Genomic DNA, 17,946 nt, shown 5'->3' on the forward strand with positions numbered 1-17,946 from the left:
AAATGGTGTAGGCAGCAAAGACGGCCTAGGACATGACAAATGTTGCCATGCCAGAAAAAAAATCTAAGGCAAGGCAAAATATAAATTAAGGGGGAAAGAAAAAGCAGAGAAATGGCTGGTGTAAAGCCCTAATGGAAGTAATAGGTGTTTGATGATTAAAGGGTTCTCAATGGAAGTCTGACCCCAGCAGACATCTTCATAGTCTTTTTGTGAAAGTTGCTACCAAATAGCCTGATTAGCTAAAGCAATAGATGAGATGGTGCTTGAGGTGAGCAAAACAGAGCTTGGTGTGTGTGGGCATGCACCACAGTTAGAGGGGGGTTTTGGTGCTAACGTGCTGGGTTTAGTCTGGAACAGGGCCCAGGCTTCTGCTTCGACACCTGGCTGTCGGGTCAGGAGACACCAAACACAATTGGCGAAATGCAGACACTGGCAGTCTAATCTCCACACACAAAATATTCTGAGAAATGATGTTTAGAAGTAAAAACAGAGCTCTAAGGTGGTATAGAATGCATGGGTTGCTGACAACCGCTCTTGGGCACTGCATGACTATCGAGCCCAGGTGGTTTATGTCTCAGACAGGCACAGGCAATGAAGTATCAATTCAGGGAACCCTTTACTGGCCCTTGAATGTCTCAAAATAAGGTGGAGAGACCAACATTAGACAGAAAGATGCCTGATGAGGTAAAAGACCTCACCTCCTAAAAACATACATGTAAAAAGGCATTGTCTCTACACATACCTGTATCTATACAGAGAAAGAAGAATGATCTAATTTTTTTCCCCAATAAAACTTGCAAAGGATACAAGGGCAACTGTAAAAACCAAAAACTCAAATCTGCTCAGTAGAGTTCTTGGGATCTCATTTCTTTATACGTATCCCAGTAAAACTTGAGCTCATCTTAAAAACTGGAATCTGATGCCCCTTATTCTGCCCAACATATATATACATATATATACACACACACACACACACACACGTACCACATACATTATGTTCGCCCTTACATAATTCCTTGTAACAAAGGATGATTGTTCTCAGCCAGTGGAGATTTGTGAGGTCCAGCTTTCAGGAAGAAGCTGTTTTTCTGTAAGGTTGTACCTGATTGCCAAAGCAAAGCTCTCTTGCTTCTGTATGTTCGTTACAAAAAACATCTGACTGTGACCCTAAAAATCCCAGGCAGATGGTCCAACATCGCCAAGTACTGGTCAGTTCTTGGCTGTTCTTAGCTTCCTGCGGAAATAATCTGGTGCAGCGTCATACAGCCAGTCTGCATCCACCACACACAGGTCCCGCATGTAGCATTTGTTGGTGTGAAGCAGTTCATTGTAAAGGACACAGGCTGGCTTGCAGTGGAAGAGGACAGAGGATGGGTGGATGGCCACCAGCTGGTGGGTGTCTGCAGTGACATAGGTGCCATCTGGCTGTAGCTCTGCAGCGTTCATAAAGAGGCTATGAGCTAGGCAGCGGCGGATGTTCCCTGTATCCGAGCGGGAGGACTCGATGGGCATGGAGAACTGGTCAGGAACAAGAGAGAGAGAGAGAGAGAGAGAGAGAGAGAGATAACATAACACCCTACACACAGGCTCCCTACACCAACCTGGAGTTGAGCTCCAGTGTAAGCCAGGATGGGCTTCTGCAAGACTAAGGGCTCAAAAGGAACAGGAATGCAAACTCCAACACTGAGGATATCTTCCCCTATGGAGATGGGCCAAGCTATAGCCCAGGTATAGTCCCCAGTCCCACCTCCACCTATACTGAAAACCCTGTAGTCCTAGCTGGCGGTGTGCATTAAGCCTACACCAACATGTGTTGTTGAGGACATAGGGTCAGGTTTTCCTTCAGTCCCAGCTGACAAGCTGCCTACCTAGCCATGAGAATGCAAATCAGATCTAACCCAGGTGCTGTTAATCCTCCATTACTATCCCACAATTCCAGCTGAGCTGTAATAGCTTGTCTATCACCTCCCTTCTACACTGGAATTCAACTATCTTGGCTCAGTGTTGGAAACCCACAGTTGCCTGCTCCATTTCTGCTGCACTCCTGCACCATATGCACAGAGATGAGAAGCTGTGTAGTCAGACAGGCAAGCTCTAAGCCACTCGGTAGTGCACACTTCATGACAGCTTAATTAAAAGTTCTCAGTGTCACATCTTTTGCTTTCATCTTCACAACTGTCCACCCAAACAGGGAACAATTCCACTTGAAAGTTATCCACATAAAGTACTGTTCTCATATTACTGAGACAGGCCCCATGCCACAAGACAACAAACTGGCCTGCACATGCATCCCACAGATTAGCTCATTAAAGCAAGCTACTTCAGTGCTCTGCTTAGGACCATAGAATATCTCACTAGAAACCCCGCACAGCACACAGGCTAGATTAGAAACATTCTGGACATAACTACATGGATCTGGCATAGACAAGGATTTGCATTAAGGATGCTCAATCTCATTTAGGCTAGCTCAGGCCAACTCTACCTTTAAGACACGCCCACAGATCTGCTGCCCAGGACAAAACCAAGCTGACTTCTTTATGGGACTGAGTCAGTTCCAAGCTCATCAGCACTTAGACTTGGAATTGAAGATATGAATGCATTTCCCTCTGCTGGCATCTGGACAGAGAAACCATTTGGGGGCAGAAAAGATACAGAGCCAACAATGGAAGAAAAGTCATACTGCAATGAATTACCTTTACACATATGTCCCTGAGCTGAGCTCTGACATCCGATACTAGCAGCATATTCCGGCCATTCACAAAGTTCTCTTTGCACCACTCCTGCAAGAGAGCAAGCAGGAGGTAAAACAATCCACTTCTTCCCAAGTATTCTGGAGACAGCCTTGGGTAAAGCAGGGTCCCCAACCACTTACCATCTTTAAAGATCACAATCCTTTTTTCAAGAGAACAATGCAAGCTTGGTTGCTACCTTTGGCTGTCCCATCCTATCTAAAAATCTCTCCAGCAGTTCCAATCAGACGCACTGCTGTTCATTTCCTATCTTAAACCATTTGGTGGGCTTGCTGTGTGTTGCTGGATAACAGTTGTGCTACACCCAGAGGTAAAAAAGGCACTACAGGAGATGGTGTACAGGAGATGGTGTTCTCTTCTACACACTGAGAAATGAGACTGGGGAGTTTGCCAATTCTGAAAATACTATTTGGATTTACCAGACAAGTCAAATGTATTCAGTGTCTTTGTAACACACTCAAAAATGCTCAAGTACAATCCCAGGCATTTCATGTTAGTCTACACTTTGTAGCTGGAAGGACATCAACAGGACTCCAGTTCCCAGCTCCACTACACACTTGTGAGATCCTGGGCAAGTCAGTTATCCTCATCTGTAAAGTGACAATAATCAGTCCTTCCATATCTCAGAAGTGTCTTGTAAGAGTAAATTCTCTACTAATTGCAACAAAGGCTACCCAGCTGTACAGATATACAAGGGGAAAGTCTCAACAACATGTCCCTAAGGAAATCTGTTATTTTGGCATCTCCAGGGGCTGAGATGTCACCTACCTTATTGCCGCTGACATTTTTGAAGGCCCTGTAGACACTGAGCAGGGTAAGATGATCCCCTTCACTGGAGATGAACTTCTTCCTGACAGACTGCACTTCATCCCTCCGGGACGGGGGATTGTAAAGCACGCTGTCCACGGACAGCAGGGATACAATGGTCAGGATCTCCTCTGTGCAGTGGTACTTGGGAGACATGAGGATGGTCTGTGAAGCAGAGAGAGCTGCTTCAGTGGGTTTCACCAGCTCAAAAGCTACTAGACTTTACCAGCTACCAACACCATAGTAACCCTGGTGGATGCTGTTCAGACTGGTGGACCTGCCATTACGGCAGGTTAGGCTAAAAGTCAGCTCAGTATGAGCCAGCAGAGAGATGGGAACTCTAGGTTTAGTTCTGAAGGTATAGAAGTTGAGAAAAGACATCTTAGTGTCCATCTTCCTGCCAGTGGAACACTGCTCCTCACAGCATTAAAGAGATACTGATAATAACTCTATCATCAAGGCTTATCGTTTAAGCGTTCCTTATCTGAACAAGCCAAGCTTCATTTATTATTGAGACAAAGATATATAGACACACTCATGCCATCAGAACACAGACAACTAATTTTAGGAACATTTCAAAATAGGTTTATTTATGCAGGAACTGGGAAGAGTTGAAAGCAGCCCTTCTGGGAACATGCGACTAACTTCTCTTATGAAAAATCAACCACCCTATCAGAGCCCCGGAGGGTGTCCAAGGTTGTACCTATCACTAGGGATGATCACTACAGGCCACCCTAGGATTTTCAGGCCACTGAGCTCCATTTCAGTATGAGAAGCATTAGCTGAATGAACAGGATTATAAAATTTCTCTTGATATGATGTGATAGAGACAAGATATGACAGAGGCAAACTACACAGTGCCTGTAAAAGGAAACCAAGGCTATTCTAATACATGCTATGAAGCTCAGGATATGCATCACTGCATCTATGAAGCCCTCACTCTGGGATCTGGGAGCGCAAACAGCAACTCACTGAAGTTAGTCAATAAAGAATGAGGTCAGAAGATGCATCCACTGCTTCTCCTTGCAGGTGTACTACTCAGAATGTACCAGGTGACATCACCAGTACAGAAACTGTTGCATCATTGCACATGCCATGGGAATTGGCTGTGAAATCAGAAAGGAGCTGTAAGAAACTCAACCCAAATGGAACCTCCTACTTCTGATTCAACAGCAGTTTAAGGAACTCGGAAATTAGAGAGATTAAACCACAAATAAAACAACATCCACTTAAAAATAAAGAGCTCACAGCCTGTAGTTCTTACTTTAGAGAACTTGGGTTCCAGAGGAAATGCTGCCATCTTCCTTCCCAGTGGAGTCAGAACAAGCTGATCCTCCTTCCGTTCCACAGCCCCCAGCAGATCCAGTTGCTCAATGGCTGCTTGAATCGCATCTACAAAGACAAAAAGGTGCAGCGACTTGCCACCATTGTTGGCTAGAAGTGAAAAGGCCTAGAGAGTTTGTTTTGGTCAGACGAAAGGACCTTGGGTGGCGGTGTGCTCTGCCTGTTCAGCGATTAGAGTCTCCAGAACCATTCATCTCACACTTTCCACTGACACCACATTCACTATTTCTCTCTTAAATACTAAAAACAGATGCAAAGCTAAGGCTGACCTCACACTCCTTTAGTAGCAGCTCTGTAAGAACCTCTTCAGACTACCCTTCCTTCTCTAGCGGCCACCCTCCCTATTGCCAGCTTCTGACTCACTGTAGCTCAAACCTACTCTTAACTCATGGTGCTCCTCACTCTGTTGGGAAGTTGAATTCCCCAGCTTCCACCATCTGCGTGCCTGCTGTGACAATGCAGACAGCAAGCACGTCTGTGAATTTCCAGATGACAGGAAATTTCTATAGGTTCACCTGCCAGCTAAACTGGCTGTGGGAGCATGCAGTAGTACGGCAGTGTTGCACTTCCTTTCCACTCCGTTGTCATCAGCTCCGTCAACACTTCTATTTCCAGACAATTCCTCAATGACCCACTTGCTCATTCCTGCCAGCGCTACCCCCACACATCCCTTTACCTGGAGATGGTTTGGACATAAAATCAAAAGTAAGCACATTGGGAATTCTAAGAGCCAGGAGCTGCAGCATCACATTGGCCAAGTTACACCTGCCGAAAGAGAGAGGAGAGGACATGAATCAATCACCTGTTTCAGCTGTTGAGGTCACTCAGTCAAACCTGCTCAACTGGAACCCCTAAAATTCTGCCCCTTGAGGGAGAGCAGCCCATGGGTAACTGTTGAACCCCATCATCCTGAGTTTGGGGAGGCTGTGGGCACAAGAGAGACAAAACCCTCATTTTGGAAATAAGTCGAGGATACTCTTCCAGGTCTGAATAGCTGCAACCTGCTGTAGCTATTTCATCTCTAGTTCATTTCTTCATGAAAAGAAATGCCAGCCCCAATTCTGCCCCAAATATACCAAGAACACCAAGCCGCACTACTCTGGCACTCCCACAACAGACCAACTAGCTTCTTCAAGCAGCACCTCCAGTCTCAGAAGTGAAGTGAAGTGAGATGCAGCAAGGAAGAATAACCACAGCTGCAGCGGAAATCTTTGAGATTCATTTCATCAGGAATGGTGAGGGGTAAAAGGAAGAAGAGGGGCACCACACACAGAGAGGATGATTGAAAGATAATAACTAAGGTGAGCCAGGAAGATGGGTCCTCCCAACTGACCCCATCTGAGACCCCGTCAGCTCTAGGAGGAAACAAAGGGTACAAATACACTCCTCCAGCCACCCCTAGTAATCTCAACAAACCCCCTAGTAGGAACATTCATGCCATGACATGGGGACAGGACAACACAAACTGAAAAAGAGTGGAGAGAAAAACCTACAAGACTCGAGAGGCATCCCATTCCTCTCATTTCTGGTACTTTCCTCCTCCCCATAAGAGCTGATGGGACAGCAAATGCCTGAGCTCAAACAGGTACAGGCTCATACACCACAAGACACTGGCAGCTGTACTAAACTGCAAGAACAAGGTAAACACAATGGGTATGCAGCTTCCTTTCCAAGCTTTAAATGGTTTTCCTCAGCCAAAGCTGCTAATGGGTCTCCATATCCACTTGCAAACTCCAGTGGCCTCCCTTCCAGGCCTTCACACACAATCTGGCTGAGGGACAGCACCCAGTGGCAAAAGCATGGCTTGGGGAGAGAAAGCCAACCTCACCTCTGTATCTCGGGTATCGTCATTTTATCAAACTTCTCAAACTCGTCCTCCGTGTACAACCGGTAACAGATCCCACTGTCCTCTCGTCCTGCTCGCCCCGTCCGCTGCCAGGCCTGGGCTTTTGACACACGCTGAACTGCCAGTACCTCTAGGCCACTTTCTGGACAAGTGAAAGCATGCACATCAGCCACAACCCTCCCACATACAGAAGTGCAGCCAATACAAATTTGCCCAGTGCCTCTCAGCTGATGCTGGGCTTGAAGGAAAGGTCTGATAAGAAGACAGCAAGGTTGTGCTGTGCCCATCTGATGTCATTTCATAGTGCTGGAGGACTGCAGAGTTCCACACTTAGCTGATGTCTTCCCCTCCCAAATGGATGGCCCACATGCACTCTAACCCGGGGTGCAGTTGTCACGGGAGAAAAGAATGCAACTGACTGGAGGAAATTTGACATGTTAATCAAGCCTACAGCAGAAGATTCGTTTTTAAATTAACTGCTGTCAGTGCCTCAACTAAAACATGTAGCAAATTCAAAGCTATTTCCACACGATGCATCCCACCACGAGCCCTCCCTCACCAGGGTTGTACTTCTTTGCTTTAACCATGCCCGTGTCCAATACATATTTTATTCCTGTGATGGTGATGGAGGTTTCTGCAATGTTGGTTGACAGGATCACTTTGCGATACCCCTATGATGAAGAGCAAACAAAAGCTAGTCAAAAACCATCTCAAAGCTTAGTTGTCATGCAGGAGTCCCTACCTGTCTTCTTCAGTGTGCGAGATTCACTTCTGTATGTCTTTTAAAGCAGGCCTAGTCAAGCTATTGTAGTTAAACTACTATGCTTCACTGTACCAGCTGGTGTAGCCAATAAGCTCTAACTACTGACCAGGTCTCTATAAAGAGCAAGTTTGCAAACGCAAAACAGTCAGTAAAAGCAAACCACAGACACACTGTACTCACCACAACAAAATAGGGGACCAGAACAGCTGTTTTCAGAGCAGCCTTTAAACTTTGCTTTCACTGCTACTGGCAGGTACTGGTTTATGATCCACATACGCCTGAGCTCCTATCCCCATAGGCCTGAGCTCTTATTTATCCACAGAACAGGTACAGCACAGGATGAAGCAGCATAGGTGCTCCTATGTATAGTGCTGTCAAAGTGTCTTAACTCCAGGGCACATCCAAGTCCCCCTGGAATTCAATTTGACCCAGACACTGACCAACCATAGTGTTTTTTTTACAACATGGATATCAGTCCACAGGAAACTTTATACAGAAAACCAAGACTCTGCCCCACAGTCTTCTTGCTCCTCTCTTCTCACGGATCCAGAATAATTATTTCACTACAGCAGCTAACGTTAAAGCATCAAAGCCAATCCCTACCATCAGACTGAAGCCACTTACCCTAGGCAATAGGACTAATGCAAACTGATTTTACCCACCTATTCTAGGTGGCATATGGCCTTTCAAGGGCATTCAAACAAACAAATCATATCTCTGTTTCGACCAATTAATCCAAAATAATATAGGAAAACTAACCTCCCTGGGTCCAACCTGAATTGGTTTCAGATGACAAACTTTTTAAATTGAGTAATTTTTGATGCCAATAAGTATATTCTGCAATTACTCATGTCTAAGGCTTCATACCACTTCAGTGCTTCTCAAGGCCTCCCCGTCTCAGTTTCATACTTACAGCCTTGGAGCCGTCTTGTTTTGTCACCTAACTTTGCTTCACATAGCACCACTTAACCCTATTTTTACTTTTGTTCCTTATTTGCATTTCCAGGCTTAATTGTTACTGGGCTTAAATCCTTAGCTTTTTGAACACTGCTACCCTATAAAACAGCTAATCACCTTTCTTTTCAAGCCCCCTTGGATAACAGCATGCTGGTTACCTGCCCTGGTGGCCTGGCTCACCTTGGGTGCAGCCTGAAAGACCCGGAGTTGCTGTGAGTAGGGCAGTGAAGCATACAGAGGCAACACCACCATCTGCGGGCAGCCATCAGGGAGATGCTTTGCAATGTCTCTGCAAGTTTTAGTCATTGCTTCGATCTCTTCCTGACCCGTCAGAAACACAAGGATGTCCTGAGAAGAAGGTGCTTCCTTGGAGAGGGAAGAAAAAAACCCAGAAATTGGTGCAAGCTGGTTTGGAGGGAGTGGGAGGGTCAAGCAGAAAGGTGGCAATGGATATCAGCAAGAAACAAGCTCTGGGCTCTCCTCCCAACAGCAGAAGAGACAGAGAAACCAAAGAGCATTGCTGAGTTTGTGCACACCATGCAAGGGGCTGGACATATGCTGCAGCACCTGCTCGAGTCACTGCAGGATCGAGTCTTAACCACACCCACACCCAGAGGAAAGAACTAATTAAAGCTTCTGTTTCATGCAGTATCATTTTTGGTGCAATTCAGACCAACGTGTAGCAGTTCAACATTGTGCAAGATCTGTCCTTCACTTTTTCCAGTGCTTTATTAAAGGCACTTGAAACATCTCTCCATGCCTCTCCTCACCCACTTAAGGTTTCATGTGGTTACTGGCCCAGCTGTTGAATCAGAAACCTTGAGTGTATTTGCTTATTTGGATGGACTGGAGAGTTGCATAACATAACAGAAGAATAAGCGTGTGTGGGCAGGCTTGTTAAAAGGACTAAGGGCTTAGGTGCTTTGCTTAGCCATCTCCTTTTATCTCCACACTAGCATTTAATTGCTGCAAAGATGCTATGATTGCAAGATTAGACACAGGGCATTAATGCTTTATTTAATGGCTTTCCATTATATATTCCCATTAAGAGTTACCACAGAGAGCTCCAAGAAGCACTAAGTCTCTGTCTTACAAAGTAGAGAAGACGTACCAGATGTCTCATCCAGGAACAGTGCTGCAGGCATTTCCTTGAAAAAACTCCAGGCTACCTATCCATTTAGCACTTAATCGTTCAGCTACTTAGTGGTAGTCATAAAATGTTTATGAGCTTTTATTTGAATAGATTTCCATTTTCTCTGTATTTATCTCAACCACTAAATCAGGGAAACAATCTTATGCATACTCAGAGTGGCATTACTCCACTCTAGAGCACTCCATGGACTCCACAGCACTGTAAGTAATGCATGCAAATACATTACTCCCCTGGGTGCGAGGTCTTCCAGTAATCTTCTCACTTAAGCACTATCTACCTGACTCTATCACCTTCTCAGCATACTCTATGAGACAGGGAGCTTCTGAAAGAAGGCAGGACTAATTAAACTTTCACTTTCACAGGAAAACCACTCTGTGAACTGGAGGAATAAGAACAGGAGAAATTTCCAGTGGCAACAGAAATGCAAAGTCCCACACACAAACCTGATGGATCTGGAAGACTGATACCAGTGCTGCCTGGAGGTAATCACTCTGAGGCTGTTTGGTGTAAAAGATCTGGATAGGATGTTGCCGGCCTTCTAGGTAGAGGACTGGAGCTCCGTTGAAGTATTGAGAGAACTGGTCTACATCCATGGTAGCTGACATGACGACCACCTATTAAATGGGAAGAAGGCACAGCTAGCATCACAAAGCCAGCCCAAGATGCTATCTGCCAACCTGCCTAGCAAATTCCAGTCACTTTAGGTTGCTATGATCAATGCCCAAAGGAGCCAAGGGCAAGAATAGCATTCGTAACAGAAAAGAAGTACAGTTTCAATTTTCAAGCCTAAAACCATCAACTCCCACTTCAGGAAGTTATACAACATGTACCACACAGTGAGTGGAGAAAGGTGCCGAAAGGTTTTCTGTCACAAATACGGCTAAACTCCTTGCACAGACCTCTACCTCAGACCTAAAAGCTGTTTTTTGGGAAAGGAGATATATCCAGGTTGGTAAAATTAAACAAGCCATGGACCTCACTCCTAGATATCTGAAAGAAACCCCCCTCCCACTTCCCCTCCTCAGTCTAATTGCATTCAGATGCCCACTGCCACCCGCTCCCCCCACCCACCACCACCCAGCGCTCACTTTGAGTGGCAATTTGCCCAGCTCCTTCCGCTTCTTTTGTGCTGCTTTGACCACTCCAAAGAGTACATCAGTGTGTATTGTCCTCTCATGAGCTTCATCCAGAATGACAACGCTGTATTTGCGCAGCAAGGGGTCCCCAATGGCTTCTCGGAGAAGCATCCCATCAGTTAGGAACTTAATTCTAGTTTCTTCAGATGTAAGATCTTCAAAGCGCACCGTATAGCCAACCTAAGGAAACAATTGTGCAGAGGGGAACCACAGACACCAAGTTTACACACCCCAAAAGCCATCACTTCAGCTACATTTGACTGGAACTGGAAGTGACATTTCAGAAGGAACCCAAACCTATTTGCATCCATAGGCCTTAAAACTTAAGTGCCTGAGCTGCTATCCAAGAACCATCAACATCTTTAGCATGATCCGTTTAAACAAAAAAACTAGGATGGGACGTTCTCTATAAACACATCTGATACATTCATATAAACCCCCTTTCCCAGAAGCCAGGGAATGGATCACCTAACTTATTAACTTTAATATATACAGGATATTAAAACAGAAAAAAATCTATATAATAAGTGCAGCAGCTGACATACAAAATTTGCATTAACATCGAACTCGGTTCTGCAGTGGACAAAGGGCTAGCTGTTCCTTTTTTTTTTTTTTTTTTTTTTTTTAAATATAAATAACACCTGCAATATACCTAATATACCAAAACAGAACAAGCTCCACAGGGAATCAGCAAAAAGACAAAAGTGCTTTACAAGGCACTTGCAAGGTGGAAAGGAGAAGAGAAAGGAGAGAGAGACGACTCATTTGGATGCAGACCTTGGTGACAAACATGCTTTGTTCTGGACTTTAATTACACAGCTTGACTTCAAGAAAAATGAATCTAGTGATGACTCCCCACCCCCACAACGTGCACCTCCGAGAATGCAAGAGGGTCTGGCCACTGCTAGGAAAGCCACCCAAAAGCCTAACATTCAGCCCTCAGACTGCTGGAAATACACCCGCTAAAATACTTCTGCTCCTGTTTAAATCCACCAACATATCGGTTATGAAAGAGATTATGTAACAGGTTTGCCTGCAGCAGCAGGGGACCAGACTCAGAAACCCAGGAAGCTCTTCTCTCTCCTACATCCCAGGCCTCCAGGAAGCTACTGTCTATTCCTTTAACAATGGGCAAATCTTGTATTTATTTCTTGCTCTCTCATCCACTAACAGGTTTTCTAATAATTTTTTAAGATCCACAGCTCTGCTCACTGGACCAGCCTGGGCTGGACATCAACTGCTGACATCAACTATACTCTGCACTGCAGTATATCAGAGAATATGGCAAGAGAGCACAGGTGACTGTCACACAGTATGGTGCTTAAAGTACTGAGGTAGCCAAGCAGCACTCAACCCCTAGGTGCAGACTGGATGCAGAAACAGCATCATTATTCTGGCATATTATTAAATGCAGATTACATCCAAATCCCTTCTTGCTCTCGGGCTCAGACAACTGCTCCCACCATCTGCTTTTCCCACCCACACAACACCATGATGCATCTCAACTGTTTTACTTGAGACCAACTATTGAAAAGAAGCATATAACAACATACCAGTTTCCCCAGCTTTGTCTTCTTCTCATCTGAGACTCTGGTGGCTAAGGATATGGCAGCTACTCTGCGTGGCTGGGTCACAGCAACGATGCCTTGGTGGCCAATTCCAGCTTCATAGAGATACTGAGGAATCTGAGTGGTCTTCCCGGAGCCCGTTTCCCCTGGAGCACATCAAGCAAACAGAGACGGTCACTTCCATAGGGCCACTGGGCAGAAAATCTCAAGCCTCTTTCCCTCCCCTCCTTCCATTTTTCTTTAAACAAGCACATTTATTAACAAAGTCTTGGCTGGCAGAAGCTCAGAGGCAAAAGTATAAGGGCTCATTTTAAGTCCAAAGCCATGATTACAGAACATGTGTGCACAGTATGCTTTTCAAAGTAAGGCTCACTCTAATCAAATCATGGGAACGATGCATTCGACTCTCCAACCTGTCTCCCTGCCATGGCAGGAACAGGCCCATGGCAGCTTCGTAACGAGCTGCCCACTTTAGTCTTTAAAGTTCCAGGCAACAGAGCCTGCGAGATTCCCCACAAGCGACCAACCCAGATAGACCTTTAAGTTTTCCCTGCTCTTTGGTTTCAATTTCCTGTGCTAGATTTATCCAATTCTGCATCCAGTGATGTGCTCAACTGTGCATCTTCAGCCTTGGGGCCAGCACCATGTAGACATGGGAGGGCTTCTCCCCCTGCGAAGTCTGGAAGTAAGTGACTTTTTTTTAATTCTCTTATGATTTGCCTTCAGCAGTAAGAACACAAGGCAGGGAAGATGAGTGGTCGCTCCTTAAGGAGACGATCCTGCGAGCCCAAGGGGTGACAGTCCCAATGCAAATCAAAGGGGCCAAGAGTGCTCAAAAGCCTCCACGGCTCACCAAAGGCATTCAGGAACATCTGAAAGCTAAAAAGGAGGCATACACCTGGTGGAAGGGAGGGGCCATCACCAAGGAGGATTATACCTCCGTTGCTTAAGACTGTAGGGGGGCTGTCAGGAAGGCTAAGGCGGAGACACAACTGGGATTAGTGAGCTGGATCAAAGACAACAAGAAGTCCTTTTTTAAAATACATAGGGAGTAAAAAGAAGGCACCAGGTAACGTGGGGCCCGTGCAGGGCACGCTTGGCAATCTGGTGGTTGCACCAGATGATAAAGCTGACCTCTTTAACAAATTCTTTGCCTCCATATTTCTGAGCAGGGACCAGCATATCCCGCACACCGTCAGAGAGGACCTGATCAAGGACCTTCTGGAGGGGCTGGATGTGTTCAAATCAGCAGGTCCAGATGATCTCCACCCCAGGGTGCTGAGGGAATTGACAGAGGGCATAGTGGGACCCCTGGCACAGCTCTCCAAGCACTCGTGGTGCTCTGGTGTGGTGCCAGAGGATCGGAAAAGGGCCAATGTGGTCCCCATTTTCAAAAAAGGGAGGAAGGAGGACCCAGGTAACTTGAGACCCATTAGTCTTACCTCGGTCCTGGGGAAGCTCTTTGAGAAAATTATCCAGGAGCACATCTGCGAGGGACCAGCAGGGAAGATTGTGCTTAGGGGCAACCAACTTGGGTTCATTAGGGCAGATCCTGTCAGACCAACCTGGCTGCCTTTTACAACCAGGTCACAAAATCCTTGGACGCAGGTGTTGCAGTGGACATAGTCTTTCTGGACTTTAGGAAGGCTTTTGACACCATCTCTCATCCCATTCTCATTAAAAAGTTAGGCGACTGTGGCATTGATGCCTGCACAGTCAGATGGGTCGCCAATTGGCTGGAGGGCCGCACCCAGAGAGTGGTGGTGGACGGGTCATTTTCGACCTGGAGGGATGTGGGCAGTGGGGTCCCCCAGGGCTTGGTCCTCAGGCCCACACTGTTCGACATCTTCATCAGCAACTTGGACGAGGGGGTGAAAAGCATGTTGTTCAAGTTTGTAGTTGACAGTAAGATGTGGGCACGCTAGAAGGGAGGGACAGGCTACAACTAGATCTTGATAGGTTACAGGGGTGGGCGAATGAGAACAGAATGGGTTTCAACTCTGACAAGTGCAAGGTGCTGCACCTGGGGGCGAAGAACCAGCACCAGACCTACAGGCTGGGGAACTCCCTTCTCATCAGCACAGAGGCAGAAAAGGATCTTGGGCCGCCAATCTTGGGTCAGGAAGGTGAACCACAACTTGTCATGTGTCCACAGATGCATCTCGAGCAGGTCCAAGGAGGTGATCCTCCCCCTCTATGCAGCACTGGTCAGGCCACAGCTGGAGTACTGTGTCCAGTTCTGGGCGCCGCACTTCAGGAGGGATGTGGACAACATGGAGAGGGTCCAGAGGAGGGCCACCAGCATGATCAGGAGGCAGCAGGGCAAACCCTATGAGGAGAGGCTACGGGACCTGAACCTGTTCAGCCTCCACAAGAGAAGGCTGAGAGGGGATCTGGTTGGCATCTATAAACTTACTAAGGGGGACCAGCCAGGAGCAGGAGGGACCCTGTTCCCCCGAGCACTACCAGCAGTAACTAGAAATAATGGCCACAAGTTGACTGAGAGTAGGTTCAGGCTAGAGATCAGGAGGTGCTACTTCACAGTCAGGGCGGCCAGGAGCTGGGACCAGCTTCCAAGAGAAGTGGTGCTGGCTCCTACCCTGGGATGAACACCTTGCCAGGGTCATCTGACCTCAGTACTCTTTCCTGCCACGGCCAGAGGTCGGACTCGATAATCTACTCAGGTCCCTTCTGACCCTACCAACTATGAAACAAGGATGGGCAGGAGCTCTTTACACCATCAGAGAGGGCTACATTCAAAGAAAAAGCTCTATCCCACTTGTATGCCCATTAATTACTACCTTTACATTGCCAGCTATAACAATGCCAATGGGCTAGCAAGGCAGTGTCATAGCATTAAGGGCCTGTCGTGTCAGAGTGATAAAAACCAAGCTCTGTCAACACTTGTTCCTATCAGCACTGACGACAAAATGCTTGTGTTACTCAGGGCCAATGTGGCTTGGCACAAGGCACAGTACTTCACAGAACGTGAATTTAGAGCTGGTTCCAGGTCCCAGGAGAAACAATGAGCAGGAAACTGACTGCAAGGCCAAAATCATTCCCCTTCATATTCACTACAGTTCTTGCAGGTCTACTTTGTGTAGCTTCATTTGTGTGGGAAAATTATTTAAATTTGATTTCAGAAGTATAAGACCATCCAGTGACCCAGAACAGGAATTACTCCCCATAAAGAACTGAATATATTAGAGATTCAAGGAACTGGAGAGGCCTGTTGCCTTCTTGATTCTTGGACAGCAGTAAAAGTAAGAAAGCACAAAGCAGCCAAGCCAAATACCCCGCTGCGCAGGGAGTGGAACAAACAGGAGACACTGCCCTGATTCTGAAGCCATCCCCTCTCCCAACAGATCCTGCATCCGGTGTTCAATGCTGGCTCCATAGATGCGTGGAATCACAAGCCTTTCATGTCAACCAATGCATCATGGGCACCTGTGCCAGGTCCTGGAGCTTTAACAGTCTTCATTTTTCTATCTTCAGGTACAGAAAGTCCATATGAACCTTTCACTCAAGTCAGACCTAGAAATTTATACCTAGTCCACCACCACAAGCCTTTTAACAATGAACATTATTGGCAGTCGAGATTATTTTGATAAGCAACGGGATATGGATTGCGTGGATGCCGATAAATGTTTTGTGATGAGCTTGCAAGGTTGACAGACCAAGATGACACCGGAATGCGGCTTTTTTAAAGATACTCATTTTTTTCTTTCCCCTTGCAACTTCTACTTTGTTTTGTTTTGCAATGTCACCTAAGAACCATCCATGGTGCAGAAAACCATCATGTTAGGGACCTAGAACAAAACTATTCCTGTCCAGAAATTTGCTGTAATGTCTTTCATGTCTTTTTAAGTTTCTGTGGAGGATAATACTGTCACTTTGACCACAGTCAAGCAAGTAGTAGAGATTTCTAGGACCATCTTGCTACGGGAATGCTATTAATACAACAATGGCCAGAAAGGATCTGATGCAGCTCTAAGAGAATATACTCACACAACACAATACTGCATGAAAAGCAACAAGGAGAAATACATGTTATGAAACAAGTGAATCATGCGTATTGTGCACTAACAGCAAATCTAGTAATTATTGCCTTTTGCTATTGTATCTTGACACAGAGTAAGGATTAGAAGCCAGCATAGCAAGGGAAGAGAATGAGATAGGACCCTAGAAGGACTGAAAAGGACAATGAGAAGATATTGTATTATAGGATTGTGAAATTCCTAAGGCATATGATAAGCCAAAGCCAAATGTAATTTCCACAGCTGCAGACTGGGAAAGAGGGAGAAATTAATTTACCTCATTCTACAGCTGCAAAATGTCACGAGGCATATTGCAGTATATATTTAGCAAGTGATAACGCAAACCACAAAACGCAGAGATGAAACGACTACTATGAATACCCAGCCTAGAAAATTATCATCGCCAAATTTCAGTGCCGACTGATTGCGTGCACGGAAATCCAGGCACTTTGCGCCTAATTTTAATAAATGCCTGGTCCCAAATCTTTGCAGCTGAAGTCCCTAATGACTGCAGGCCTTTGGCTCTCGAAAGTCAGGCACAAAGCATCTTAGGTTCATGAGGAAAGAAAATGAAGCAAGCAAGCATTTCTGAAAGTTTGGCTTGGGAAGGTACCTTTACCCAAGGAACCCATTTTAGATGGTGATTTTTCTTTGTAGAGCAAAAAAATCCTGCGTCGGTAGAAGAGAAAACAGGAAAGGGGCTTAACGACAAGCTGGAAAGAGGCAAAACAGTCGTGCTTTCCTCCCCAAGGCCTGGAACAAACTCACTCCCCCGGGAGGTGGCACAAACACCTACTCTGGACATTTATCTTGCTGGGATCCTGTGACCCCAGCTGGCTTCCTGCCCCTGGGGCGGGGGCTGGACTCGATGATCTTCCAGCCCCAACGTCTATGAATCTATGAAATCATACACCTGGAGCTGTGCAGCTCGCTGAAGATAAGGCTCCCCCCCCACCCCATTTAACACCAGGAAAGGGGAGGGAGCCCCTCGTCTTGGATTCAAGTACGAGGCGGCAGCAGAGGCAGGTGGCTGACTGCAGCCCTGACCCAGGGGAGGGGATGGAGCTGCAACCGGCCCACCGTCTCCTCCCCCTGCCCGGCCGCTGCCGAAACTTTGCTCCAGCTCCGGCCGGGGGGGCCCGGGGCCCAGGGATGTTCCGGCCCAGCCCGGTGCGAGGCAGGGGGAGGGGGGAGGCACAAGGGGGAGGGGGCGCCGGTGGTTTCCAGCTCTTCCCGCACTCACCGATGAGGACGGCGGTGTCCAGGGCGCGGAGCCGGGCGAGCAGCGGGCCCCGCGCCTGGAAGATGGGCAGGCTGCGGCGCTGCGCCTCCCCGGCGGTGCTGGGGGCCGGCGGCCGCTTGGCTCCGGGCGACGCCGGCAGCATGGCTCGGCGGGCGGGCGCGGGGCCGGGATCGGCCTGCTTCGCTCTCTTGGCAGGGGGCAGCTCCTCGCCCGCCCGCGGCATCGTCCCCCGGCCGCCGCGCGCGGGGATAGCGTCACCGCCGCGACACCCCCACCGAGACTGCAACTCCCGGCCTGCACCGCGCCGGGGGCGAGGGCTTCTGGCGAAGGGTACATGCCGTC

General features: G+C 47.0%; 1 protein-coding gene across 1 annotated transcript; it reads right to left on the minus strand.

The window, feature by feature from the left end:
• Positions 1-409: 409 nt before the first annotated feature.
• DHX33 (DEAH-box helicase 33) lies at positions 410-17,888 on the minus strand. Its single transcript, XM_090026508.1, has 12 exons — positions 17,605-17,888; positions 12,310-12,470; positions 10,709-10,936; positions 10,064-10,234; positions 8,648-8,833; positions 7,307-7,418; positions 6,730-6,889; positions 5,578-5,666; positions 4,822-4,949; positions 3,519-3,722; positions 2,694-2,780; positions 410-1,518 (listed from the first exon to the last, which is right to left on the minus strand). The coding sequence occupies exons 1-12, from the start codon at positions 17,825-17,827 to the stop codon at positions 1,210-1,212; spliced, it is 2,058 nt and encodes a 685-aa protein (XP_089882634.1). The 5' UTR covers positions 17,828-17,888; the 3' UTR covers positions 410-1,209.
• Positions 17,889-17,946: the final 58 nt, after the last annotated feature.

Source organism: Crocodylus siamensis, chromosome 13 (assembly GCF_052110815.1).
Source record: "Crocodylus siamensis isolate JL-2025a chromosome 13, ASM5211081v1, whole genome shotgun sequence".
In the NCBI taxonomy this organism is placed as follows: domain Eukaryota; kingdom Metazoa; phylum Chordata; order Crocodylia; family Crocodylidae; genus Crocodylus; species Crocodylus siamensis.

Excerpts from the sequence above, each read along its gene's own strand:
- DHX33 (XM_090026508.1), bottom strand. The coding sequence starts at position 17,827 with ATGCCGCGGGCGGGCGAGGAGCTGCCCCCTGCCAAGAGAGCGAAGCAG. Across the intron at positions 7,419-8,647 it reads TCTTTCAGGCTGCACCCAAG|GGGTATCGCAAAGTGATCCT; the intron begins GTGAGCCAGGCC and ends TCTTCATCATAG. Across the intron at positions 1,519-2,693 it reads TCAGGGACATATGTGTAAAG|TTCTCCATGCCCATCGAGTC; the intron begins GTAATTCATTGC and ends GTTCCTGACCAG.